Source organism: Molothrus ater, chromosome 5 (genome assembly GCF_012460135.2).
Source record: "Molothrus ater isolate BHLD 08-10-18 breed brown headed cowbird chromosome 5, BPBGC_Mater_1.1, whole genome shotgun sequence".
Classification (NCBI taxonomy): Eukaryota; Metazoa; Chordata; class Aves; order Passeriformes; family Icteridae; genus Molothrus; species Molothrus ater.
In genome coordinates this window covers 31242763-31270362 of record NC_050482.2, presented here as the reverse complement: position 1 = coordinate 31270362, position 27600 = coordinate 31242763, and the positions used below count along the sequence as shown (strand labels likewise).

General features: G+C 39.1%; 1 protein-coding gene across 1 annotated transcript in view; it reads left to right on the top strand.

Moving 5' to 3' along the window:
* Positions 1 to 6521: 6521 nt before the first annotated feature.
* LRIG3 (leucine rich repeats and immunoglobulin like domains 3) overlaps positions 6522 to 27600 on the top strand; it is a 38070-nt gene continuing 16991 nt past the window's right edge. Inside the window, exons 1-5 of the mRNA XM_036401812.2 lie at positions 6522 to 6764; positions 13886 to 13957; positions 14216 to 14290; positions 26374 to 26508; positions 27124 to 27267. Of these exons, the coding sequence (XP_036257705.1) occupies positions 6577 to 6764; positions 13886 to 13957; positions 14216 to 14290; positions 26374 to 26508; positions 27124 to 27267 (614 nt within the window). The 5' untranslated portion in view covers positions 6522 to 6576. The remainder of the gene's footprint in view (positions 6765 to 13885; positions 13958 to 14215; positions 14291 to 26373; positions 26509 to 27123; positions 27268 to 27600) is intronic.

Below are 27600 nucleotides of genomic sequence, written 5' to 3'. Positions count from 1 at the left end.
GAGGAGTTATTCTCTGGCCGCACCTTGGGGTCCCTGCCATGGGCAACAGCTCTCCATGAACTTCTCCAATGTGAGTCCAACTCACGAGCAACAGCTACCCACAAACTGAAGCAATGTTTGTCCACCATATGGGCAATAGTCCTCCCAAAACTGCTGCAGCATGGGTCACTCTTCCATGGGGTGCAGTCCTTCAAGGACTGGCTGCTCCAGCATGGGAGCAGGGCTCCTCTCTCCATGGGGTCACAGCCTCCTCTTAGGCATCCACCTGCTCTAGTGTGGGGGTCCTCTATAGGCTGCAGGTGGATCTCTGCCTCCCCATGGACCTCCATGGGCTGTAGCAGCAGAGCTGCCTCACCATGGTTATCACCAAGGCCTCCAGGAATCTCAGCTCCAGCACCTGGAGCACTCTGTCTCCTTCGTGACCTTGGCGTCTGCAGAGCTGTTCTTCTCACATATTATCTCTCTGTTCTTCACTTGCCGAAATATAACTATGCCAATAATTTTTTAATCTTTCTTCTTAAATGTTAGCACCGAGGCATTATCAGCATTTCTGATTGGCCCACCCTTTGCTAGTGGCATGTCCATTTCTTGAGCCACCAGGGACTGGTTCTGCTGGACACGGAAGAAGCTTCTAGAAGCATCTCACAGAAGCTACCCTGTAGCTTCCCCACTACCAAAACCAAGCTATACAAAACCAATACAGGTCCCCATTATAGAAAGATATTTGAGAAATATGGTCCCATATTATTCTATTTAGCTTAATGTGTATACTTGAAGGCAGACACTGAGAATCATCTGAAAAAACAGGGTCTAGACTAAACTAGTCAAAAGGTTCTTTTTCTACAGAAGGAGAAAATCTCCAGAGACTGATTCACTCTAAATTACTTGATTGTCTATTTTAGAAAGGTAGTAATCACTTCCTGGATTTGTATTTTTCTACTGACTACAGAAGAAGCCAATACAAATGCTTTAGAAGAGATACCAAACTTCCAAATTGCTAAAATTACACAAGATGAGTCCCAGCTGCAGCTCGTTCTCCCCCTAGAACAATCAGACATAAAGTCTTTAAAGATTTAGGGCCTAACTCCCATTGATTTCTTGCTGTGAGATTCTTTAAGCAGTTGACTTCAAGGAGAGCTACACACCTAAAGGTAGTGAATACTTAACACTGAGACTGCAAAATACTGATATAAATCTTAAAAATTGGCCTGTGACTGTTTAAGCAGATAAAGCCTTCAAGCCCTTTTCCCTGGGGCAAAAACTTCCATCCCCACTGCAGAAAGGAACTTATGTTTGAACATCAGGTACCATAATCCCCCACCCCAAAGAAGGGCAGCAGGGAAAAGCCAAAGACATCATTGACTGGAAGAGCTACTGCTAGGTTCAACAGAGCACTCTTTCAGATTCCCTTTCCGAGCACTTCTTGGCCTTTCTTACCACAAAATGTTTACTAATTTTAAAAGATTATTTAAAAACCCTCAACAAACTAAAACAACAGGTAGAACAGACCTGGCAGGTGTTTTATTACAGTAGCACCCTCCTGAAATTACATCTACTTATTTTTATTCAAATTGAAAACATTTCAACTTGAGTGTTCCTTAATGACATAAAACTAAGTCTTTTTTTTTTTCTCTTTGAAGTTACATCATTGTAGCTGTTGATTGTTTAATTGTCCTTCCAATCAAGCACTTAACTTCCTACTTAGCCCCACACAGGACATGACTTGAAGACATTAACAATCGTCACTAATGCAGATTGCCTTAGGATGTTTTAAGTTTATTTGTAATGGAGGCAAACACTCACTGTTTGGATGAATTCTATAAAAGCTGAACATTTTCTGCCGTAGGCAAAGTTTTCGGAAAGAGTTCATATGGTTTTTCTGGTTGTAATCAGTGCATTCAAATTATGTATAATTTGGTTTTCATGGTTTCACTGTTGGATCACATAAAGTCAATTATAATTACTACCAAAAATAAATGTCTGTATGCACCTTGGAATATTCACCGTGGAGTTATGACACACTAGAAGGAGATTCACAATTACTAGGAAATTATTTAAGAATATTTTATTATTTTCCTCAAATGCAAATGAAATTGCGATGGTTAATCACAGGGTTTGAAATAAACGGTCATGAAGTCTTAGTGGTACTATAAATTAAAAGTAGTATCAATTGCAATACCAAATGGGCAGAAGTAAAGGAAGGCAGAAAAGCTCTTCATTTAGAGTAATTTCCATGAAAAATATTCCAAGATATTGGATGTGACACACAAGGAAGTGAAAAGGCTCTTCTGCATACAATATAGAGGTTTTGTGGGACTCTTCAGTAACTTCCAGACAGGTGCCTGAGGCAAAACGTTCTCTTGCCTATTGCAAGGTATGTCATGTAGGCAAGCAGCCTCCACAAAAAGCATGTCCTGCTCCACTTTTGTTTTATAAGCAGGATGGGTCTCACTGGTTCATCTCTCCCTCCAGCTGTGGTTTTAGAAAAAAAAAATTGTTAGCCTTAAGATTATTATTTTAATGGACTAAATTGGTGAATCTCCAAAAGATATAATGATCTGGAAAGCATGAACTCTTCATTTCCTTCTCTCAGATAGCCCTAAACAACTTCTTTGACAATAAAGAAAACTGAACTGTGAAAGTTTAGGAATAAACAGACAGGACATTAATTCTGCCACTGCTCATACAGGGTCATTTACTGACAGGAAAGTAAATAGATGGGCCATTGGTTTCTATCTCACTCTATCAGAAGTTAGATGTGTCAGAGTGTAAGCAATGTCGTTCTGCTTCGCTTCTGCTTTTTGCTGCTGAACCCTACCCAAATCACTTCATTTACCCATGAAAAGTAGAAAAATCTGAAAGGAATACCAGACACAGATTTGGATTACAAGGTGATCCAGGAGTACATGGGGAGACTTTTAATTCCTGAGGTGGCCTTAGTGGACAAAATCATTTAAAATTTAGTAGATGTAACTGTTCAGTCCTTTTGACCTTCTGATATTAATCCTGCAGATCTAGCTACACATAACTATATACAACTATATGTAATTGTCTGATGTAATGATTTGAGATTCCTTTGCAAAATGCATAAAAAACCTGTAATTAGATTAACTGAACTCTTACTAATGTTATGAAAGATGTTCTAATTTGAATTCAGAACAGAAAATGTATAGTACCTTATTTAGTTTTGCTAAATTTAGCAATAGATAAATTATTTTTAATAATCTGCTAAACCCAGTCAGATTTAGGGTTGACTTTTTCTGGAAGTAGATTATTTGAAAGCAGTGACTGATTTCAGGGCATTAATGATATGCAAAATAAATCATCATACTTACACAGCTTCTGGGTGTGTCTTTTGCCTGAAGTGAATACATATTTTAAACAACATATGTTTGAACTTGACTATGATTTACAATAATCAAAGACTGAAAATGATACCATTAGAATCAAGCCAAAACATCCAAAACAGTGGGCTGTATCTCACTACACAATCCTCTGTCCTCCACTACCAACTCATCCACAGGACTATGCTTGGTAGTGTTGTGGAGGAAACTAATCTTGTTTTCCCAAGAGAGAGCTTGAGATTCTAGTTTTACAAGAATTTTTCTCTCCAGCCATGCTCCCATCTCCTCAACATTATTCCCCCAGGCTGACCTGCATTCAGGCTGTCATGGAAAGGACCTGTCTTTGCATAACCACAAGGAAAGTCTCTTCCTTGTGCAGCTACATGGAAAACTGGATAAGGAAATTATTCCAACTCAGAATTAAAGAAAGTGTGTTTGTGTGTGTGTGTGGGGGGATGTTACTATTTTTAAGGGGTTTCAGACATATCAGTCCCCTAATCCTGGTGAATCCACCATTACGTTAATGCCAATGCCAAAGAATGGTCACCAGAAGTTCCTTGCTACATGTGGATATAACAGGGTAGATGAATGGGAGACCTCTTACTTTGATATAAGCTTACTTTTAAGCTTATAAGATATAGTCCAGCCAAACTTGTGAAGGAATGATGTGTATTTGCTTATGTACAGTCACAGTGCACACTCAACCTAAAACCAGTGATGAAGACACTCCTGGAACTGAGGGTCGCAAGAGCTTGCAGTGCTCATAGGAGATGCAGAACCAGTCCCTGAAACTTCTGAAGAGAGCAAATCTCTCTGTGGGAAGAAAGACTTTCTGTCATGGACTCTGAAGTACACATACATATAAGTATATATAAGCATTGTAGGATTCATAATATTGATTATTTTGAGTAAAGAAGCTGCAAAGACAAATGAACTAATTTTCTGGATTGATTTACCTTGCTTAACTTAAACCAGCTTCATATATTACTAGCACTAAATATGTATTAGGTTTTTCTAAGGACACAGTATTCCCTGACTGCATGAGTGGTTTTCAAAATTACAAAACCAGAAGTTCCTGCCCTTTTCATCTCTTTTTTCCCCCTGCTTTTGTTTCTCAGATTCTCTCTTGTTCCACCATTCACATAAGCACCATATATATTATTGACTGCTATTATAAATTAAGTCCAAAATGCTTTGTTTCTAATTTTTCTTTTCCTTGGATGTTAAAACTGACAGCTTAATGATTCTCTTGCCACCTACTAGTGAATCACCACCCTTACCAACGCTCAAGATAAGAGAAGCTCACTTTTCCCAGAGAAGTGAGGCCCTTCGCTGTGCACTCTGGGAACGATGATACAAAGCATGGTTACTTTAAATCTATTTTAATTTTGGTAGATTCTTCAATAATTACCTGGAGCAACATAAAGATCCTTCTCTTGATTTTTGATTACTTTGCAAAATTAGCAACTATAGCATATCTTACCTATATGTAAATATAACATGTTCACTTTATCTTGGTGTTACAGTGTGAAACAATTGGACAGCTAGAACAAATGCTGCAACTTGAGAAAAGAAGCTTTCCCACTGACTTCCATGGAAACAGGTACAGACTAATAATCATGGATAGCTTCAAAAATCCAAATTGGGCATTGTCCTGCTGTCTGTTTAGAACAGCCTAGTGTTTCACAGGCTTTGTTCATCACCCTAATGGTTTCCAAAGGAGGACTGGAAAAGAAACTGTAATACTGACATGCCAATGGTACCAGGACAGTTTTCATACACTTCAAATAAAAGAAAACTTTTAAAGACATACTAAGTAATTGCTATGCTATATTTTGTTCCTTTGCTGGTTTGCTTGCTTTTATATGTAGAAAAAAGTGTGTTCCTGCAGCATTTGTTTGTTTTCCCATGGTAATTTCCTTAAGAACACCAATGGTCAATGGAGCACAAGCTGACAAAACGTTGCAGAGCTCTGCACACCCTATGCATCTGAAACAGTCGTGTTGACAGTGGCATATGAATGTTTGTAGTTACTCAGGACTTGTCAATCTTGCAAACTCATTACTCCTGGCTAAAATGTAGTTTTGTTCCTTTAACAAAAATCCCTGTATCATGAGATATACATGGAAACAATAAAAACCGGGACAAAGCTTCAGCCTTACAAATCTTGATACTGGAGCTGTCAAACTTCTTGCAGCTCCAAGTTCACAGTGTCTAAGATGTCTGCCATCTTTCAGGTGCACCTATGAAGGTGGGAGGGAAAGCAGTGTTCCTGAGTAATTTGATGGCAGCTGCTCCTGCAGAGTAGGAGGGCGTGAAACCTTCAGTAATTGAATCCGTTGCAGGGTCTGCGCTTACATATGGAACTTGAACAATAGGTATTTACTTAAATTACATCGATTACCTCAGACATGTGGAATCTGTACGTCCTGCCCACTTCCCTGAACCTTTGGAGCCGGGATCCTGTGGGGAACATAATGGGCTTAATTACGGTGTCTGGACTAGCCATGTAGGACCCGGAAGGCAGGAGTTAACCTCACCTCACCTTTTACATGCTAGCGACCCCAGGCTTGGCTGGGAAGCCTGGGGCCTCTAGAGCAGCTTCTGGATTACCACGACACACGCTACCTGGTGCGATGGCAAAGGAAAACCCCATGCAAGCACGGCCATGGTGCCCATGCCTTCTCACCTCGGCCCGGGCGTGGTGGGTGACGCTCGGGGAGCACAGGGCCCGCTCCCCGCTCCCGCCCGCCCATGGAGAGGCCGAGGACGGCAGCAAAATCCCACAGCAGCGCCCGCCGTGCTGCGGCGCGGGGGACCCGGGGCTGCCACCGCCAAGGCCTGGCAGCAGCGGGGCACGATGCCGGCCCACCCTGGCCCGCCATCCCACACGGCAGCCCCGCGGGGCCCGGCCGCGGCTGTCACATGGCACGGGGAGGGGGCTGCGGCGGGGCGGGCCGTGCTTGGGGCTCCCCCGGCCGCGCGGAGGCGGGCTGAGGTGGCGGAAAGTTTGCGGAGTGGCTGGCGGCGGTGGCGGCGCTGCGGTCCCCTCCCGCTTTCTTTACTTTTTTCTACGCACCCGTCTCCCACCACCTTCCCCCCTCAGCGGTCGCTCCGGGGCATGAGCGGCAGCCGCCACCCGCGCTGAGAAGCAGGAGGTCGTGCCGCGCTCGGCTCTGTCAGTGGGGCGAACGCCAGGGACGGGAGCGCGGGCAGCGGCTCCGAGCCCGCCATGCTCCGCCGGCCCCGCTCGGCGCTCGCCGTCCTCCCGGTGCTGCTCCTGCTGCCGCTGCTGCTGGGCGGCCGCCCCGCCGTCGCCCGCTGCCCCGCGCCCTGCCGCTGCGCTGGGCACCTCGTCGCCTGCAGCCGCCTGGAGTTGAGCCGGCTGCCCGAGCGGCTGCCGCGGGGGGCGGTGCAGCTGTGAGTATCGGGGCGGCGGGCTCCGCGGCGGGCTGGGGGCACCGGTCTGCGTCCGCCCGCCTGCCCGCCATCTTCTGCCCCCGGGGCCGCGGACGGGCGGGCTTTGAGGGGAGCGCGGGTGTGGTGGCGGGAGCGGTCAGCACTGGGGCTGCGGCCGAGCTGTCAGCGGGCGCGGCGAGGTCGCCGGCGGCCGCAGCGGGACAGCGTCCCTTGGGGCGGGCTGCGGCCCCGGACGGTGGTGGCGATAAGCGCCGGGCTGAAGTGCGCCCGGGAGTGCTGCTCAGTGTCGGAGAGGGCGAGGAAAAAGTTCTGTTGACTTTCTCAGACAATGTGTAGTAATCATCACGTTAACGCTGATCGGTGTGTGGGAAAGCTCCTATCGGTTTTCTTCGTGCAGCTCTTCATTCCTGGGGAGTTTGGCGCTGGCGATGGCGCGGGCCCGCCTGGGCCGGTGACTCCCAGTAACCGAACCCAGGGCAGCGCGAACTCAAGTGCTAGCTGAGGAAAAGTTACTTTCAGTAACAAACTTCTATAGAAAAAGCATAAATTAGGTCAGCTGTCTAAAAGCTTGAAAATGGCCGAGGTACTTCTCGCATTTGTTATTAATAGCTTGTCACTGAAAGATCTTCTATATTAGTCGTATTAATTTTCTATTACATTTTCAAAGCAGATCGAGATAAGGGCTTTAAAGTAAACAGGAAGACTTTCAATTAGTTGTGGCTAATTCTGTTCAATTGCCTCGTCTGGAGGTCATGCTGCTTTACTCATGAAATGTGGATGGCTGTATTGACACCATATGGAACTGAACACAGGCATGGCTCTGGGAGTTGAATATTTCCAGGACTGGTATACGAAAGTGTGAGGGGAAAGAAACTTTTTTCTTTCTTATGTGATTGAAACATACAGATCTACTACTGCATCTGCTTTACATTCAACAGCTGGTTTTGTTCTCTATTATATTTCATTCCTCTTAGTTTTTTGAAGTGTTTCAGTATGCCCACTTAAGTTTTCTGACAAAACCTAAGGATTTTGTTTTGATATAAGGTAAGCTCTATAGTTTACTTTCTTAGTTTAGCATACATCAATGCTGTTGAAATTCAGATGTGGTAAATAAAAAGGGAAAAATCGCAGAACTTTTCATTTTTTTTGGAATTGCTTTAAAAAGCATTTTTCATTAGCAGTAATCCAAATTTGTTTTTTCCACTTATGTTCCCGAGAGACAATAAAACACATTGCAGGGCTTTTTTGTTAGCACGAGGGACATTTTTCTAATTAGAATTCCCTTGGTAGTGTAAATTGCCCTTATGTAAGTTCACATTCCTTTAAAAGTGTGAGAAAATAAGTTCCGCTTGTATAAATAAGCTTTGGTCTGTTGTAAGAAACCCTGCTGTGATTACTCATTGGACAGCTGTGTCACTTGCTTTTAAACTCACAGAGGTACATCTTTGTAGGTGTCACCAAACCATGTGGTCTGGCCGCTTTTGTGTAAATATTTCTTTTGTTTGTGACAAATGCCTTAGAAGTACCCAGCTCTTTCTTCCTTCCCCTCTTAATAAGAACAAGGAAGAGTATGGCATTGTCTTACCTCCAGCTACCCCAGTACTTGGACCTGGGATTGTGCAATTTGGTAATTAATGAGTTCGGCTTTACATACGCAAAAAAGGTTTGACTAGTTTGGATTATTGTTGCAACAAACTGCACATTACAAATTGTAAAAGACTGTTTATGAATTTTATTGCTATATGTCTGCTATGTTTTCCATGAAACTCTATATTGGGTATAGCCAAAGGCTAGTAGTTTAATTGCAGGCTTTCCAGTCCTCTTGAGAAAACAACAACTTTTTTTACCACCTTCTTAACATACACAGGCGAGACCCCCAAGCAGGAGAATGGAAGCTTTTCTGCCTCAGAATGTCTAGGCCCATGTTAGGCTTTACACCTTCCTTTGCCCATCTGTAGTCAACCATATGGAGAGCAGGTTTTTGAAACTCCTGCTGCATACTTTCGTGCCTTTTTTTGTTCACGCTCCCTGCTGAAATAAGAGTGACCTCAGAATGGACAAAGAAAGGGGAAAAAATGAACCTGACTTATGTCCCCTTCTTCTTGGTGGCAGGTGTGAGTCTACTGTGTTGTATGGAAGTGTCTTCCAAAGTGGAGTGTAAACGGGCTATAATTGCCAGCTTCACTGTGATTTTAGCTAAAAATGCCTTCTTTTATTGCCTTGCCTTCATGAGAGGTAACAGTCTGCTGAAAACTGTTAAACATTTTTAATGGCTTTGTGTGCAGATAGTTTTGAAGTTGGATTTCCGTTTAATTCCAGGATGTGTATCCTGATACTGCAAGAATGTGGGGTTGTTAGAGCTGGTGGAGGGGGAAGAGTGTTGAGCATTGGCCAGAGTCCTCCATGTGTGCAAACTCCCACTGGCACTGCTGTACCCTTTGCCAGGTTCACTCAGGAATGCTAGAACTGTCAGTGGGGCAGGAGGGAAAGTCTGAAAAATGGTTTTTACTTGTGTTTGTATTACATCTTTAGTATTTACATTTTATAAATCCTCTAGTTCTCTACCAGAATTGCCAGAAAAAAAGCTGTATGGTTTTCACAGCTGTTTTTCAATATTTTCCAGACTAAAGCTTGAACATAGCAAGCTGATTTATGAGTCACTTTGGATCAGTGTCTTAAAACAGCTACAGCCTGGCTTTTTGTTTTTCAGCTCTGCTGATTTCTGCTGAATTAGCAGCTCTATAGGCCCCAGTGGGACTGATTAAGGAACTGTTGCTGGATTTGCATTTTAAAATTTGACTTGGGGCTCAGGTTTCTGAGTTCTCTAAGGAAGAAGATGATAATTGTGACTAAGTGTTGTAAATTAAGTTAGAGTCTAAAAGTTATATCTATAAAATGTGTGAAGAAGCACTTAACCTTCTCCCTCTATGCATTAGGCTTCCTTTCACTTTTTAATCACACAAACATTGATGTTCAGAGTTATTTCAGCTAATGTTGGGACTTGTGAGTTACAAAACATGGTCACACAAACATAATGGAACAAAGAAAATAGTTTCTTTCATAGAACAGGTTCTTTGAGGGTAAAAACTATGGCATGCTTTCTCAAGTGGAGACGATTCTACTTAAATGTCCAATCACTTCTATTAGAAATGTGAGATGAAGAACAGGCATATATGCTTACTATTGCTATAAAGACTTTATAATATGTATCTGATTTCTGACTTATCAGAGTATGTTCTATCTTCCATGACTTTTGAGATTCTAGCAGCAAAAGTAATCGGAGAGGGAAGTTTCTCCCCTCTTGTAATTTGGTTTTAACATACAAGGAAAATTCAGAAATGGAAAACACATAGTACTAATGTTTGAACAATGTCAGTTCCATTTCTGTGAAGGAAAAATAGAATTAAATTTTCCAACTTTTTCTTCATACATGTTTTAAGGTATGTTGAGAAATACATTGGACTGAAATAAACTTGTAGCTTTTCAACTGGGATGATAGATTTTTATATTTAAAAAAATTGTGCCAATCCAATGCTTGTAAGTTTGAAGAACTTCTACAGGCTTAAGCTTCACTTAGATTATTAGTAAAAGGCAAATATTTTAACTCTTGGTTCACTTCCAACCACTCTGATTGAACTTAAAATGTAACTTGCAAGGCTTTTTTTACCAAATTTTCATGAAGTTTCCTATGTCAGTAGTACTGAAGTAATGTTTAATAAAAATTTATAATACGTATTTTATACAACTATTGGTAGACAGGCATATATACTGTATGAAACAGGCAATTCAGTATTGTCTGGAGGGTTGGGCATTTTTTGTTGGTTTTTTGCTTGGGGATTTTTTTTTCATCTTGTGTTTGACAACCTGGTGTAAGTAAACCAGGCATAAGGAATTTTTATGTATGTATTTTTTAAAGTAGGTGCTACTTGGAAAATGTGACTGTATCTTTAGTGTTAAAAAACAAACACCAAAAAAAGTAGTTTGAAACCTAGTGTTAGTTACGCTCACGGTTGCCTTGATAGACTCCAGATGGATGTGAGCTTAAGCTATGAGTGAAAGTGTCTGGCTCCAGTGTGGTGATCATGCACAGCAGTGGTTGTAATTGCAGGATTTTTATAGTTTAAGGACTCTGCCAGATTTTTTTTTTTTTTTAACATGTTTTAACTCCAGCAGAACAAATCTACTCACGTCTGTTACTGTCTGGTGGGTCCTTTAGGCAAACTTTCCTTAAATAAACCTTTTGCAGAGTTTTTAAGTGAAATGGAGAAATGCAGGTTTTTAGCACTAATGTTGAAAGCTCTTTGTTGAAATAATTACTGATTCCTAAGTCTTGTCTGAAGCATGAACAACAGTAACATGTTAGGCACTAACAGCCATAACTTAACTGAATTTTGGCTGTTTATTTGCATAGTTCTTATAATCCCTACAGACTAAAGCCAAATATTGAATTAAGTTTAAGGGCAAAAGCTGTCTCTACTCTGTCTTTAAGGACCAAGTTAGATTGCTGTCTAGATTTTTGTAGCAGCATATTTTTTCAGTATTTACACTTAAGAATGCAGTGTGAGAATTTCAAACGTGTGCAGCTAATGCCTTCAGATGTTAAACAAAGGGATTTTTCTCCAGTGTATGGCCTGGAGATTGTTTGCACTAGATTTTTAAGTAGTGAAAGATGCAGTCCTCTAACTTTAGTGTGGTTCACCTAATATAGGGGAGAACTCAAAATCATAATGGTGGAACTAAAATTAGTGGGCTTTTGAAAACATTGACACTGTATTGGTTTTCCATTGTTAAGAGGAAAGTCTGTAGGGGTTTAGACACCTGAAAGTCAAGGCACAGATATGTATTAGGTGTTTGAGTCCAGAGCTGAGTCTCTGAAAACATCCCCTTTGTGGCCACCTGGAGGTGGTGGAATGTGTTCCCTTCTGTAGGTGGCTCTCCCCCAGCCCTCAGCCCCTTCTTTTGTTCTGGAAAATGCCATTCACACCTGCAGCTCTGCTCTGTGCAGTCCTGGTTTGGGAAACGCAGCACATCTCTTTTCTTTCCCTGCCTGTGACTCTGAACCAGGCTCCCCTGTCACAGTTCAGCAGCTCGCTGGGCCTGCTCCAGTTGGCTGGCTCAGAGCACACCTTACAGCTGAGTACCGGTGGTACCCCTCATAATACCCATGTGTGCCTGGGATTATTTTTTATACTTAATTCCTATTATTACTGGGGGATTTTTTAATTGCCAACTGTAGGAGAGGAACAAAAGTGATGATGAAACTGTCCTGGCAACATTGAACGAGTCAGTTGGGAGAATCTAAACCAGAGTTTTACTGTCCACATGGTCTGCTAAGGAAACCTAGCCTAGGTGCCTGGCTGGGTTGCAGAATTACACCTGTGTCTGAGGATGTGGAGTCATGGATGCAGGGAAACTGGATTTCTCTGGATCTGTGGGTTTTCAGGGCTTAGTCACAGAGCAGAATGCCTAGCACAGACCCTGAATTTGGCTTTGTTTAAGCCAGCTCTGGTCTGTGTGCAGCAGAGATATGCTGTTCATCAGCTTTCTTCACTTCTGGAACTGTGGATAGAGAGCAGACATGTCCATGGCAGTCAGACCTGTGTTTGCTGTGCTCAGCACAGATGACTCTACTGAGTCATCTTACCCAGAAAGAGTGAGGAATCATGTAGTTTCTACATAAATTGAACTTGAAATGACACTTCATGCTTGTGTGGCTTGATGAGGACCCCAGGTATGGTGGATGACTCTGAAGTGCTTAATTAGCATGGGGGAAAGTATCAAAAAATTGAAAAAAGCACCCTTTACCTGATACTACAGCTGCTCACTTCTGAGGTGCGCCGATTCATTTCTTTATGTGTCTGCATTACAAACACTCACTGGAATGAATTTAAAAACTCATTAAAATAATGTCATTTTTGTTAGTTGGCTTGGATAAATGCAGTGTTTTAACTTGGAACAAATGCTCCAGATGGCTGGATTGATGCTGGTGAGGTAGTGATAATCTGTAGTAGGGGAACAGAAAAGTGCACATTTTGGTGGATGAGTGAGAAGGGGGCAGCCTTCAACAGAGCTAGTCATGGTCACAAGATGAGTTGTGGGTCTCAAGTACTTGTGCAGAGGTTTAGAGAAGTGCAGGTTTGAGTTCCTGCAGTTAGCTTTCTGTCTTTTACTTTACAGTCACTCTTATTTCTGTTATGTTTCCAGTACTTCTGAGGCTACAGCAAAAATTTCTTGGACTCTTATATGATGTCAGGTGTTTGAGAGGGTAAAGATGCATGGCACTGTAAGGAAAAGTATTTCCTGTGGTCAAGAATTGTTATATTTTTAGTACCTGGTTTGTTTCATAGCAAATGCTGCAAAGGTGTTAACAATTATTTATAAGCTGCATCAATATATACTGGGATCTTCAACATGGCACAAGCTAAGGGTTCAAGCTACTTCTTCAAGGGTAATTAAGTATTAAGTGGTATTAATATCACCAGTATACAGACATCTTAAAATGCAGAATTAGCCCTTGCTATGTCTGTTTTCTTCTGCTATTTCTTAAGATCTCTATTGAATTTGGTTATGTGGGAATGGTGTCCGGAATTTTGTGGAAGCCTGAAAATACAGTTGTGATTTATGGGTAGTCCTCATTGTGTATTTGTGGCTATGCATTGCTTTTGAGATGCGTGTGAAAAGAGTGAAGTATTATGATTAACCAAGGAATGAAACTGCAATGACTATTGTTTTTGAATTTTCCTTTGTGAAGGAACCAAGAGGTTGTTATAGCCATATTTTTTGTTGTGAGGGTATGTGGGAAAGCACTTGTTGGTTTATCTGAGTCAAAATCTTAAGATGTTTTCCATGGGTCCTATGTACATTCCAATGAACAGTTCTATATTGTTCAGAGATACTGACAATGCTCTTGACACTGCTAGCAGTGATTAAGGTATTTGCATTTGTATTTGTACATTTATAACTTGTGTAAGCAAATCAGTTACTATTCTAATTTTGCTAATAAAAAAAATCCTTTTATGTACTTGGAGACAAGTGAGAACATAATTTGGATTGAAATTGCACTACTTTACCTGATATCGTATGGCAAAACTGACAGGGTGTTTATTTTTGTAACCTCATAGGGACTTAAGTCACAACAAATTATCTTCAATCAAGACCAGTATCTTGGATCACCTTCATAGTCTTCAGGAAGTGTAAGTTAATTTGTCTTAATTAAAAACCATACCAAAACATAAACCCCAACCAAAAATACAACCTGTGTTTGTGTATGCTAATTGTATAGTTGTTTCTCTAGGGATGGTTGCTTGAACATGCTGTTCTGATCTTTTACATTAAGTGAAACTGGAATTATTTTTTAATTTTGAGGTGACACAGTTCAGCAGTTCAGCAAGTCTGATGTACATACTTCTGATTAACATTAAAGCTAACTCTCCCTTTTGTAATATTAATAGGAAGTTGAACAACAATGAACTAGAGATCATTCCAGATCTGGGACCAGTCTCAGCAAATATAACTCTTCTGTCTTTGTAAGTAAATCTTACTCTTGTCCCTGTTTAGTGGAACTAACTCTACAGGGTTCATGGAAATATGTGTATTACAGAGATTAACGTAAAATAATTGGAAATAGAGCAGCTTGTGGTTAGGAAGTCGATTATGTCATATTATTTAGTAGTTCTTTAAAATGTGTATAATTGAGCTTAATCCTTGTAGTTTTTGTGCTTCCCAAATACAAAGACTGCATTAGAATTAATTTATGTTGTAGTAGTATCCAGAAGCCTCAGTCCTGTTGTGCTAGGCACTGTATGAGCATCTGTAAATGTTACACAAACTTGTACAGTGCTGTCTTTAAAACAAGACTTATACTCCATCATTATGCATCTTGGCTGAGATCCTGATGTGTTAAATCATGGCAGAATTCCATTAATTTCACTGGACAATACAGGGAAATCCTCTTGAGATGCAGCTTCAGAACAAGTATCTAGGTCAGAAGATGTTCTGCCAATGTTGTGAACTTTTTTTTTTTGAGCCCATTTTAATGTGTGGCACTTTTTTTTTTTTCTGCAGTTAATACATAAAATTGTGACACATGATTGTGTCTATGTTCATTGCATTTCATGGAAGAAATGAGTAGGTTACTTGGTGTTCATGTGTAATACGAGTATAATGTTGTAAAAGGCATACAGAACCCATACCAAAAAAGCTGATTTCAAAGGAAATCTTATTCCTGATGTTTTAATGATAAATTAGTTGGATTTCTTTTCTGTGATTTAGTTTCAATAAACTGTTAAAGGAAGGTGTAGAAAAGTAGCTACTATCATACTGTTAGTTTTAAAAAAGACCTGATTTTCATGTGTGGGATTTGTGTTTTATCAGTGGGAATCTAAAATGTCTAAAGCTAATAATTTGTAGCCCTCTGGTCAAATCCTGTCCTTGAATACAAATTGCAAGTTACCTTTCTTGAAGAATCCTGAAGGGTTAAAACAATACAATAAACTTTGAAAGCTGTTCAGTTAATTAAATTGATCACTATTCAATTGCTTACATCTGGTGATTTATAGGGGTTTGTTTTTACTCTAGGCCTAGGTCAGCCAAGTCAGCTGGTGCAGCCGCTGTGTCTGGGCTGCTCTGTTTGAATAAGAACTAAGTGACATTTGATACTGATGTGGTTTCTTACAGATCAGAATCAGAAAAGAATGAAAGAAAAAGCAGATGGTGTCTGACAAATAACTGTTGAATTTAAGTACATATTTTATTTTGTAGTAGCTTTGGCATTACTTTTACACTGGCATAGCATTCTGTAGTTCAAGCATCTAATTGATCCAAAAATTTTTCTTTTATATATATATGTATATATATATGTATGTGTATATATATTTACCACCTTGCTAAAGTCCTTTTTACCACAAGGCTAGAAATATTAGCATAATAAAGTGATTTATATAGTCTTGCTTTTTTTTCTGAATTCTTAGCATTTCTCCTTTTCATGGAAACTCAACAATTGTTGTTTCAAGGAAGCTAAAATCCTTCTTTCGCAGCTGTGCAAAAATTTTGGTATTCCTTTGAGAGAATAAATAATTTTCAGTCACTGTTGAATTGTTTCATATCCTTATGTCCCTGGCTTGGGCCATTTACTCAGGTAGTCAAACATGGAAAAATCTTTGCTATGCACTGTATATGCTAACAATTGAAAGAAAAATAAGTATTTTCTAAAAGCTTTTATCACACTACTAATGCAGTTAAAGTTGCTCTGGTTGCGTGTTAGCTGGTTTTCATTCTAATTCTGTGTGTGGATAAGGAGATTACTGAATGTAACTGTGCTACAGCTAAGATTTAGTACCTATTCTACGACTACAGCAGAGATTCCTGGAGTTTAGTATGGCAAAAATAATTACTTTAATGTTTTATGTTAACTTACAAATTCCAATCTACAGTAGTTAATTGTTTGTTCTATATCAAAACAGATGAACATAGAACATAAAATTAAAGTTGTATTGTGTTGACCAAAAATAAATCATCTTGTCTCTTTTATACATGGCTTTTCTTTAAAACCTAGAGTAGAATCATAGAATTGTTTAAGTTGAAAAAGACCTTTAAGATCAAGTCCAACCATTAACTCAGCACTGTCAAGGCCACCACTAAACCATGTCTGTAAAAGCCACATAGCACTTCCAGAGATGGTGGCTTAATCCCTTTCCCTTTGCAGCCTGTTCCAATGCTTCACAACCTTTACCATGATAAAATTTTAGAGAGCAATAAGGTCTCTCCTGAGCCTCCTGTTCTTATTGGTTGGATATTATTTATGTAAAGATACTAAATTTAATTTCATAGAAAATAGTATAAATAAAGAGAAATAAGCATATAACTGCTTGGCATAAAAATATATATGGTATTGTGATAGCATAAACGGACAAATAATCTAATGGTACTTGGTTTTTTTAGATGTGAAAAAATACGTGCATTTGGTTTTTCTGTGGTGGATGTTGTTTGAAGGGAACTGATTTAATGTATCTTAAGTCATGTGACGAGAACACATATGGAATAATTAGAATATAAGTTTTAGAATCACTCTTTAGAGAAACATCTGATGACCTTCTCCAGGATTTTAAACTTCTATAAGAAAGGAGATTGTGAAGCCTTTCCAAAGCAAACCACTGTTTCCGTGTTGAGTCTTTGTTCTGGCTTTCAAATGATAGCAGAAAAGAGAGTGATAGTCTTCTAGCTTTGATTACATTTCTTAGGAGATGCATATAGGTTGGTTCATTACTATAAGTTGAAAACCCAGCTGTTTTTTTTCCAAGGAATGCTGTAGAAGCGATACCCTCTTTTCTTGCCAATATCTGCATTGTTGAAGAAACTCTATTACAATATTTTTTCTTTCACTTGTGAAGAATTCTCACTGAGCTGGGGAGCCTTAGAATCTTACCTATTCTGCAAGAATTTTCTTGCCCTGCAGAGGAAATTACACTGCTGGTATGTCTCCACAATAGTGCAGGTATCCCCACACAGCCATGTATGTCTGAATTCTTTGAAGGATATAAACAAGCATGGGTGGATTATCATGTTAGTCCAGTTTCCATTTCTGGAGCTACCTCATTTCTAGCTATCTAGTTGATATTTTATCTAAATGAGATATTTACATACTAATGAATTATTCAGGATAAACATACCCAGAGCAGGAGATGATCCCAGTCTGTCTGTAACATGAAACAGCAATGCTAACGTTTGTTTTTACCCATGCCAGTTGAGGATTGAGCATCTTGGGAATTCAGTATCAGGCAGGCACACCCCCTCACCACCACCACCCTGGGAGATGTGTCAGTGTGAAGGAGTGAGTATACAAGGATATTCAGGCACACTCTCGTTACGTGGCTGGAAATGTGTCTATGATTTTATTAATGTGATGATTCTATTCTTGTTAGAGCTTGTGAGCTCCTGGGAATCTGGATACTACTGTGACCTATGTGGGTGGTAGTTTGGGGTATATCTAGTCAGGGGGCGTAGGTCAGGTCTCTGAAAATGAAATTGCAGGGTGTTCTTTTTGCACAGCCACCAAGCCCTTTCATATACCTTCTATAAGAGAAGGCATGAAGAGAGCAGTATATGAAGGCAGGGAAGTTTGGGTATTTGCCAGAGATTGTCAGCACAATAGCTCTGGCCAGGAGCTCTGGTCCCCCACGTGCTGGCAACATAAGCTCTTGAGGAGAGTATTGGATTTAACAGCTGCTTACGACAGGTATATAATGTGCAGACAGTACACCTGGTAGTGTATTTATCTGTCCCTCAAAGTAAAATATGTTAGAAGTTTTCTAGTTTGCATTCCTGAAGTAAATGTAAAAACAGTTAAATTAATGGAGAATTGCTTCAAATTTTTGTAGTAGAGAATTATTCATTTATTGGAGAAAAAACAGTTTACTTTTTACTGTTCCAAGATAGGTGGATTGCTTTTGTATCAGGTACAGAAATGGGCACTAATGCCCTCATTCCAGGAGAACAAGTGAAAGTTCTGAGTATTGTTTCCATTCCCATGACATTGCTTATCCAAGATGTACCACTTCTATCCTTTTTATCCTAAAAATCTGCCTGAACCAGTGATCTTGTCACATGAGAAGAAAACTAAATACTGCCTTTCAGGTCTATTGCAGTTGTAGTTATGGACCTAGGGTAAAAATCCAGAAACAGATTGAAACCAAATGGTGTAGCTACAATAGCCTTGTCTAGAAGTCTTGTTTGGTGTTTTACCTACCAGCTACTGTTTGCATAGGGGTTTTACTAAAAAATTGTTCTGAAAATGTTGACTACTACTGATGTTACTAGTACTTTGTAAGGAAGAGACTGATTTGCAAATTCAGCAATGTTAGGTAAGATTTTGTTTAAGGATATACAGTTTAAATAGGAAACTCATGCTACTTTTACTTGCAGAATTAAAAAAAAAAACGTAGTTGTATACACTGTCCAACATCATCAGTACACTGTATCCTTCAGTACTGTGAAGTATGGAAGGTAGCAGTGACTATGAAGAGACACAAAAGATTGGAGTATTGAAGTATCCTGTCTCTCCAACTAGAATTTATTGTTCTTATCAAAACATGTGTGTAGAACTAGTATTAAAGCCGCCACGTTTCTTACTACCCACATCCAGGATACGTTCCATAGTAATGCACTTGTAGTCAGTAGGAACTAGAAGAGCTGTGCATGCCCAAGTCTTTTGTGCATATAGTGAAATTCTAACATTAGACTAGTTTTCAAGAATGGAGTGTTTTAAATAGCCATGTAATTTTACATTTTATTGAATAGGATCCTTTATTTAAAGGCACTAGAGCATATGGCGTAGGTGATTCAAATTGTTACATTGTAAGGACTGATCATGTTAGTCTAGAACACAAACAAATACTTGGTTGTAGTAAAGTCAGAGAAGAGCATGTGGAAGTTAAAGGGTGCATGAATGATTCACAGTTCAGGAATGTTTTTCAAGTCTTACAGTAATGTGTGTTTTATATTAGGTTCCTGCTTCACTACTCTTTTAGAATGTGAAATCTTCTCTTTATGAGAGACATAACGAAAATGTGACATGGTAGAGATTTTTCTATGCTGTACTGGGGGAATCCTCCAACTCTAGCTGTACAGGAAGCCTTTAAGGCAGGGACTGTGCGCTTTTGAGTTCTGAGATAGTTAAAAGTGCTGCCAAAACTGAGGCAGTTTTTTTGAAATGTGGCCATGTGTTTGTTAGACGATGAACAGAATCCACAAGCCACTTCTCTGGAGGTTTTGTACAGCCTTTAGTTTGTAAATGTCTTTCTGTCAATATGTGCTGAATTTAAATTTACTGGCTTTGAAGATGTGTCTTGTCCTGGATGTTTAAAATGGTAAATGAACAAAAAGTACTAAAAAAAAGCTCAGGAGATAAAACAGGACAAAAGAACTGTAAAGTAGCCAGTCCTAGGTGACTGCACAGGTCACTAGTTTTTATAGTAAGAAAAACTATTGCAGCTTTAAATTTAGCTTTCTAATCAGCCACTACAAAATTAGCCTGATGACTTATCTTACTTTATGCACAAACATAGTTACTGAAGAAAAGTGGCAATTAATCCCTTCTACTATTGTAGAAGGGATTTTTTAATTTTTTTTTAATTTTTTTTAGTATTGTGTGTCTCTTTCTGTTTAAAATGTGGAAAAGTGCATTTATGTATGTGATTTGATAATGCACATCCCAGATCAGGCTTCAGATAGTCATATTAAGAAATAAAATGCAGCTGATTGAAGCAAACACTCAAAGTAAATCATGCATTTGTCCCATCTGACAGTTTAGAAATAAGAGTGATAGTTTGCACTTTGTGGTAGTAACTTAAACCCCTGTGAAAGGCCTTCAGTAAAGACAGAAGGATAGGTATGAGAAGTTTGCCTCTGTGTCATCTCACAGTGGACTGAGAGTGAAAGCTGTGCGTTAAATCCAGATAGGCAGTTAGAAAGCTGCAGTCACAAGAAAGATGTTTAGATGAAACTCCTGAAAATGAAAGCTTACATTCACTAGGACCCTTTCCCCTCTATGCTTGCCAGAGAAAGTGGTATTGTTTGTTTATAAAGCTAGCATACTAAACTGGAGTCTGGATCCCAGTATGAAGAAAACATTGGTCAAATATTTTACATCCTTGTCATCTCTTCAGCTACCACTTTATTATGGGAAGGATTAAGATTTGGATGCTGCCTGGAAGAGTTTGTTTTGAAGAAGGATTGAAAGAAGGGATAGAGGAATGCAGGACTGGGCTTCAGCCATAAGGCTCCTTGGAGAATGTCCCAAAACTGAATGGTGGTAAACCATGTGTGACTTGGTCTGAAGTTGTGAGCAAAAAGCTAGAGCGAGGAACTTACTGGAATTAGTTCTTGCAGTCTTTGACATTTGGTGTGGAGACTTAAGAGGAAGTAAATGAAAGAATTTGAAAAGAAACCTGACTTACTCAGGCTTACAGACATGGAAAGTGGATTTTTATGACAGCAATTTAGGCTGAATGATGGGAAAGAGAAGTAGTACATAGAAACCCATAGTTTGTTGTAGCAAAAATTGTGTGAGTGAGAGCCTAGATTAATGCTTTTGCAATGAGAATGGAAAAGAATGCAAATTTTATGAGCTATTTGCAGTGGATAAATCTGTCATGATTTTCTGATCAGAGTGGTACAGGAAAAGGTAAATTAAAAAGAATCGTAATGGACTACAAAAATAGAGTACACTGTTCTGATATGACAGAATGGAAGAGCAGCAGGAATTTTACAGAGGAGGAGGGCATATGATATGGAAAATGAGAGAAGTGAGAATGACATTGAGAGGTCAGGCATAAGTTTGGATTTAATTTAGAGAATTGGTGGTGGTGATTGCAATAGAGCAGTGAAATCACTTGTGCCTTGTGTGAAAGAAAAGTGGATGGGAGAACATTGCTCACCTTGAATGATTGAAGTTAGGGGTACATCTAGAGGGGTGTGCAGTCTAATCTGCCTAGACTTCAGTCTGCACCCTCTAAAAGGGAGGGTTGCTCTGTAATGATAAAAAATAGGTATTTTACTTAGGAGCTCTATACATTAGATTAGAAAGATGATGTATAATACTCTAGGGAACGATACTGATTTAATCTAGATCATATTTAAGGTTTTCAAGATTTTAGCTTTAACTAACTGTCACACAGCTCACCAAGTGTGCAGTGGGCTATTCCTGTTGTCAGCTTTTGCCAAAATAGCTATGCTTGAATTGCTTTTGTTTACAGTTGTTAAAATAAAGGGATGAACTTACACATTCACTTGCGTATCACATGCTAGGTAACTTGTGATTATTTCGGAAAAGCCAGAAAACTAAATTGGAAACAGACATCAGAGTATTAAGAAGAGAGTTTGGAAGAAAAACTTAATTAGTTGCATATTGGTACTATGACTGGAATCAGAAGAGAATTGTTATGGAAGTGTCATGTGTTTGAAAGTTTGGATTTGTCTCTTCTTTTTGATGAGGAAAACGTATCTGATCACTGTTTCAGTCTGCATCTTTTCCCCTTTCCCAGTTTATGTTTGATTTGGGAACCAATAAACCTTTGGTTTCAAGTTTTGGACAGAGTATCAGTATCCTGCAGAGTTCTGAGTTTTCATTTTCTGTTATGCCTGTGTAATATAAAAACACGAAATAGAAAAACAGAGTCTTTCTGACATCTGGCTTGAAAGAGGAATGAGAGGCATGGATCATGAAATGAAGGAGACCTTCAAAAGAAGGATCAACTGCTTGCCACAAGGAAGGCAAGAAGCTCATGTGTGAGGGAGGTATCAGACTTGTAAACCTACCAGTAGAACTGGAAGTGAGCCAGAATCTAGGCTCTATTTCTGCTGATTGTGTCTTGGAGAAAAACAGTTTCACTTGCAATACTTCTATGACTAACACTTACAAATGTTAAAGAAAAAAACAACAAAACAAACAACCCAGACTTTCTTAATTCAGTCCAGTTGGGTGTTTTAATTGTGAGAAGAGCATGTAGTCCCATTCATATCAGAGGCTCCTTTTTTGTAAGGGTAGTGTTCAGCTTAAAATTTCAGTATTTTAAATAATGTAATTGTACATTACAATGTTGCCCAGTATTCAAATGAGTAGAAATTGAAGAAAAAAGAACATTTTTGCTCTTCCTGAAGTAGTAGTTACTGAGGCTCTTCTAATAAGTTCCTTAAAGTTGTCCAGTCTTAACCTAAAAGCCACAAGGTATGTGTCTTCCAGCACTTCCAATTACAGTCTTGATTCTTTGTATTTAATATAATTTTTTTTCCTTTTGCTTCAGTTTTCTTCCACACAGTGTGTTTACATCATTGCTCCAAAGGAGTTTGGGAGGGGAGGAGGGGCACTGCAAGAAAGAATATGCCAGCTATATGAATGTGATGTCAGCTAGTGAATGATGGGAAGAGCAGGTGAAAAACCCAGAAGAATTTAAAAGGAGGCTGTGAGTTGTAGAGGTACTGTGTTAGTCCAGTTATACACATATGTTAAGACAGTTACTTTACATCTAACAGTTATTCAGAACAGGCTGCATGGACTCTTCTCCAAAGTTGTCTTTGTTGTTCTTGTTCTTTACTAGCTTGCTTCACCTCCAGGCTCCTACACATAATCTTTGCCAGGATAGTAGGGTGAGATCCAACAAAGTTTTCAAAACACTGCAGATCAGGATACAGCTGGAAGAAAAAGTTATACTGGAAGTGCAGGAGTATTTTTTTGTGCTGAGATTTCAAAGAGAAACAAAAGACAAGACTAAAGGTCCTAATCTGTTCCTGCCTTGGATTTTCCATGTTACAGTTTGCATGATGAGTTACAACTCATCAGGACCATGAAGCTTAGGTGGATATTTTTCTTAGGTAGAAAACGTTTCCTACTGACAATCAAGAGACAGTATGACTGTCTCATATCTTCAAAAACTGGGGGGTGGAGGGGTTGTGGATGTTTCAGGATTTAGGAGCTTTTATATCTGAAAGGCATTAACTGGATGCTCAACAAAATGAATACAGAAGTTTCTGACCTGCTTTGTATTTCCCCGGAATAAGGAAAGTAAAAGTCATTATGTCAGATACATGGCAGCCGGTTATATAGGATGAATCTTAAGACCAGGATTAAGAGGGCTGTTACAGGATTTCTGACCTATTGGTACACTTAAAGTCATGAATGTTGAGAAGGAGAGCTAAGGTTTCTCATACCCATAATGAAAAACTGGTATTCTCTCTTAAGCTGGTACTTACACTTTTACTTACGTACATGTAATTAAATCAGTCTATATGCACTCCTGGTCAATGTTTTGTGGGGTTTTTTGCTGCACGTCAGGATATAGGCACTCAAATTGCAAAAGGCCCATTCAAATTCAAGTAGATATTTTTGGTGGGTTTATCTGCATTCCTTGGTGCTCCTGCTGCTTTAGCTGTAACAGGAGAAGTTGTAAGGAAGCTACAGCATGTTGCTGGTCCTTCCACATGAAGAAATTGTTATCAAATTACTGCAGGTTTGTTTCTGGGTGAGCTTGATGTGCTGGCTTTTCTTGTTGCAGGGAATCTCTCTTTCTCTCATCTTGCCTTGAAGGTCTGTGAAATTAAACCAATGGAGTGTATGCAGCTCCTTTTATCTGAACACAGCAATAGTACCATTCACAGGAAAGATTTTCTTCTGGCTTTTTTTACCCCCACCCTCTTCTCAGTGGAAAAACTTTTATGTCATTGTGTCCACATTCATGCTCTTTGATTCTGTCTTGACCGTTGTGTTTTCAAACATGTCCTCCCTGACTAATTTTGGTGATGGTTTGGCAGTTACGAGGGGGGTGACACACTGTTCTTTTCAATTTGCTTAAGTGATAATTATGAAAAAAAATCAAATTAGAGTTAAACTGTCTCATTTTAAATAAAGTTGGGTCTTAAAGTAGAACTATTTGGATATCTTCAGTGCTGAATAATCTTCCAGGTGTGAATTATTATATTTACATTCTTTTGAAGAGAAACTGGACTAGGGTGTTGGAGCAATCGGGTTCAGCTATTTTGCAACTGAGTAACTTCTACAAATATGATTAAGCAGGAAGGTGCAGTGAGGGCTGGTTTGATTTTGATTGTGAGATGGACTAGGACTACGATGTATACTGCAGTTTCAGTGAGCAAAAGAAGTTGCTTGTCACTCCTCAATATGGCCTTACCATCTCAAAAAAAGAAAAATGTTCCTGAAGCAAACAAACTGCAGGTTTTTTGTTTGGTTTTGTTGTAACTTGGTCTGTGTCAGGTAATTTGCCCATTGGTTTAAGTGCTACACTGAAGATGGTGTGAGAGTTTTATTCGGTTCCATTAGGTCCAACTAAAGTTTGTAATACAGGGGCTATTATCCTGCCAGTTGTGAGGAATTTCTGTTTTATGGAGCAATGCTGACACAAAGACAGTACTGTGCAAGCCGTCTTATAACTGAACACTTTCACACTGCAATTTAGGAGGCGGGCAGTTCAGGAAATTGCTGGCTTCTGCTGGAGCACACTTTTACTGCAAGGAAAATTTTATTCGTCACTCACGTAATTGGCAGTTTTAATACCTTGTTAGTAATTACCTTGTAAACAAACTAATGCATAAAGGCAAGGCTCTATGACCTGTTAGGTTATCTAACTCACATTCTTATTTGGCCAGTGGAACTGACACAGGGTGGTGGTGTTTGTTGTTGTTTTTTATTAAAGTAATTTGTTTCCATTTATTATAAATACTTTCAGCTAAGAGTTAAAAAATGCAGTGTACCTATACCAGACAGCCTAAAGAATGAAACATGATACAAGCTCAGCATTGGAGGGGCTGCAGGATCACTTACCCATTCCCATATGTGGTCAGAAGGCTCATTAATCTCACTTCTTGTTCAGTTTGTGAGTTAGGACTTTTTTGTCTTGCGCAGTAGTTCCCCCACACCCCTTGAATACATGAGAGTTGTCCATGCTGTCCTAATGTGTGGCTTACTATTTGATCCAGAGCAAGTACTTCCATTAAAGGGAAACACTTTCCAGAATTAATGTTCTTGTTGATAGTTTTATTAAAATTGCTTTTGCCTGCAATCTCTAGGATCTGGGAAAAAGCTCCTAAGTCTTGGTAATTATCGAACAAGGTATAGAGTGTACCGCAGCTAGAATGAGTTGAACTTACAAGGTAACAAGAATTATTTCAGGTTACATTTTTTTATTTGGTTGGAATCTGCTTTCACCTATGTAGTGGTAGTCCTGAACAATAATGCTGCTGATGTGTGGTGTATGATTCTGTACATCATGCAGCTGAGGTGGAAAAACTGGTAGGTTGCTGGGTATGAACATGAAATAGGGTCACTGGAAAAAGTTCATGTGTGAAAGTGAAAGAAGGGGTGTTCCTCAGAACAGACTACAATACCCACATCTTCAGATTGTTGCATACTTTTTGTTCTGGAGTTGGGTGTGATGCTGCGCTGAAATCTGACCAGACATGAAGTCCAAAACTCCTGTAATGACCTCTAATATGCAGAATTTTTGTTCTTTCCTAACTCATTAGAAAAATCTGTAGATTGGAATACTAGGTCTAATTCCACAATTACAGAATGTTTTTCAAGGGGCTGTGTTGTCATCCATCCTTTATAATCTAGCTCTGTGTTTTTTTCTGGAAATTCAGATGGACTTCTGTGCCAAGGAAGTTTTCAAAAAACGCCAAGCACTGTGTTTAGCTACTATGATATGAATTTGCTTAAAATAGAAAACAGCTCTAACTTTATTTCATTACAATGCTGTGGCATAAAGTTTCATGCAAGTGCCAGATATTTCTACTGTTCAGAAATAGGTGATTATAGTGTTTTGCATCTCTTTAAAAGCCATGAATTGCAGTAATTTGATTATATTGCATTTTTTTCATCGTTTCCTGGAATTATATTTTAAGAAATATTAATGAAAATCTATTTAGGCTATTCCAATTTGTGATTTTGGATTAATATTATGCATAGAGAACATACCCTACTGTTTTTCTGTAATTCAAAATTATTTTCAAGTAGAGGAATTACGAACTAATATTTGCCAGGGTTGTGTAGTTAAGGTGCGTTTACTCTGGAAATGACATTTTGCCTACTGCCCTTAAACTTCAGGACCAGTAACAAGATTGCCAACATTTTGTCTGAACATCTGAAGCCATTTCAGAGTCTAGAAACTTTGGACTTGAGCAACAACAACATATCAGAGCTAAAAATGTCATCATTTCCATCGTTACAACTCAAGTATCTGTAAGTATTTTTTTTTTCTTTCAGGTTACTTTCAAATATCTTGTTGGATAATTTAGATGGCAGCTGTTTATTAAGTATTAAATCTTCTTTTAATTGGAATGACATTAATATTCCTACCTGTCTAGTTTAACATAAGCTACTAACTTGAATATATGAGTTGTTACAATGAGATGTTTTAATTCATTTAAAAAAGCTAAGGCCATTGTCTTGAGAAGAAACAAATAGATGTGTCTCTTGAGAGAAATAATTCTATGATAAAATGAATTTAAGTTCCCCATGGATAGTCTAGTTTGTATTTATATGGAGTTGGATAGACTTGTGAATGCACTTCAGTTCTTATTCAGGAATATTAGAATGCAAGATATACTGACTAATGAAAAAGTAACGGGATTGCCACATGTTATCTTCTTCCATTATCACACTCTGGCAGAGTAGACTAAAATAGTGGTGGTGAAATACGATTTGACTATAGAAAAAGCCGTCAAGAGCTCTAATTAATATGAAAAAATGCATTTATAAATGAGTAAGCACCCCAAGAGCTTTGTGTTTCACTATTTGGTGTTAAGAATTTATTAAATAACGGTACATTTAACCTTCTAGACATTGTTTCAACAGGTATATTAACAGTAACCGAATAACCTCTATGGAGCCTGGTACCTTTGACAATTTGTCTACCACACTTCAAGTATTGAAACTGAACAGGAACAAAATTTCAGCAATTCCTCAAAAGATGTTTAAACTGTCCCATCTGCAGCACCTGTAAGTGTAACCTACAATTGACTAATTGTTTTCAGGTTTTCCAAAGCACTGGCAGTGCTTGAACTTTAGCCTTTAATTTAACCAGAGGCAGAGTGAGACAGACAGAGAAAACATATTACTGCAACCCTTACTAACTGCAGCGTTGTACTGAACAAAACTGGTCTTATATGTTGGTGAGATGTGAACAGTCTTTGTGTTTAAAATTGTGTTTGCCTATTAAAAGTAAAAAAAAAAAAAGACTGGAAAAGGGGTAGGAGCAATATTTCTGTAAAAAAGCATCAGGAAAATACTAAGTAAAGTAAACTTATATAGTTCACTGCAGCAGTCATTTAC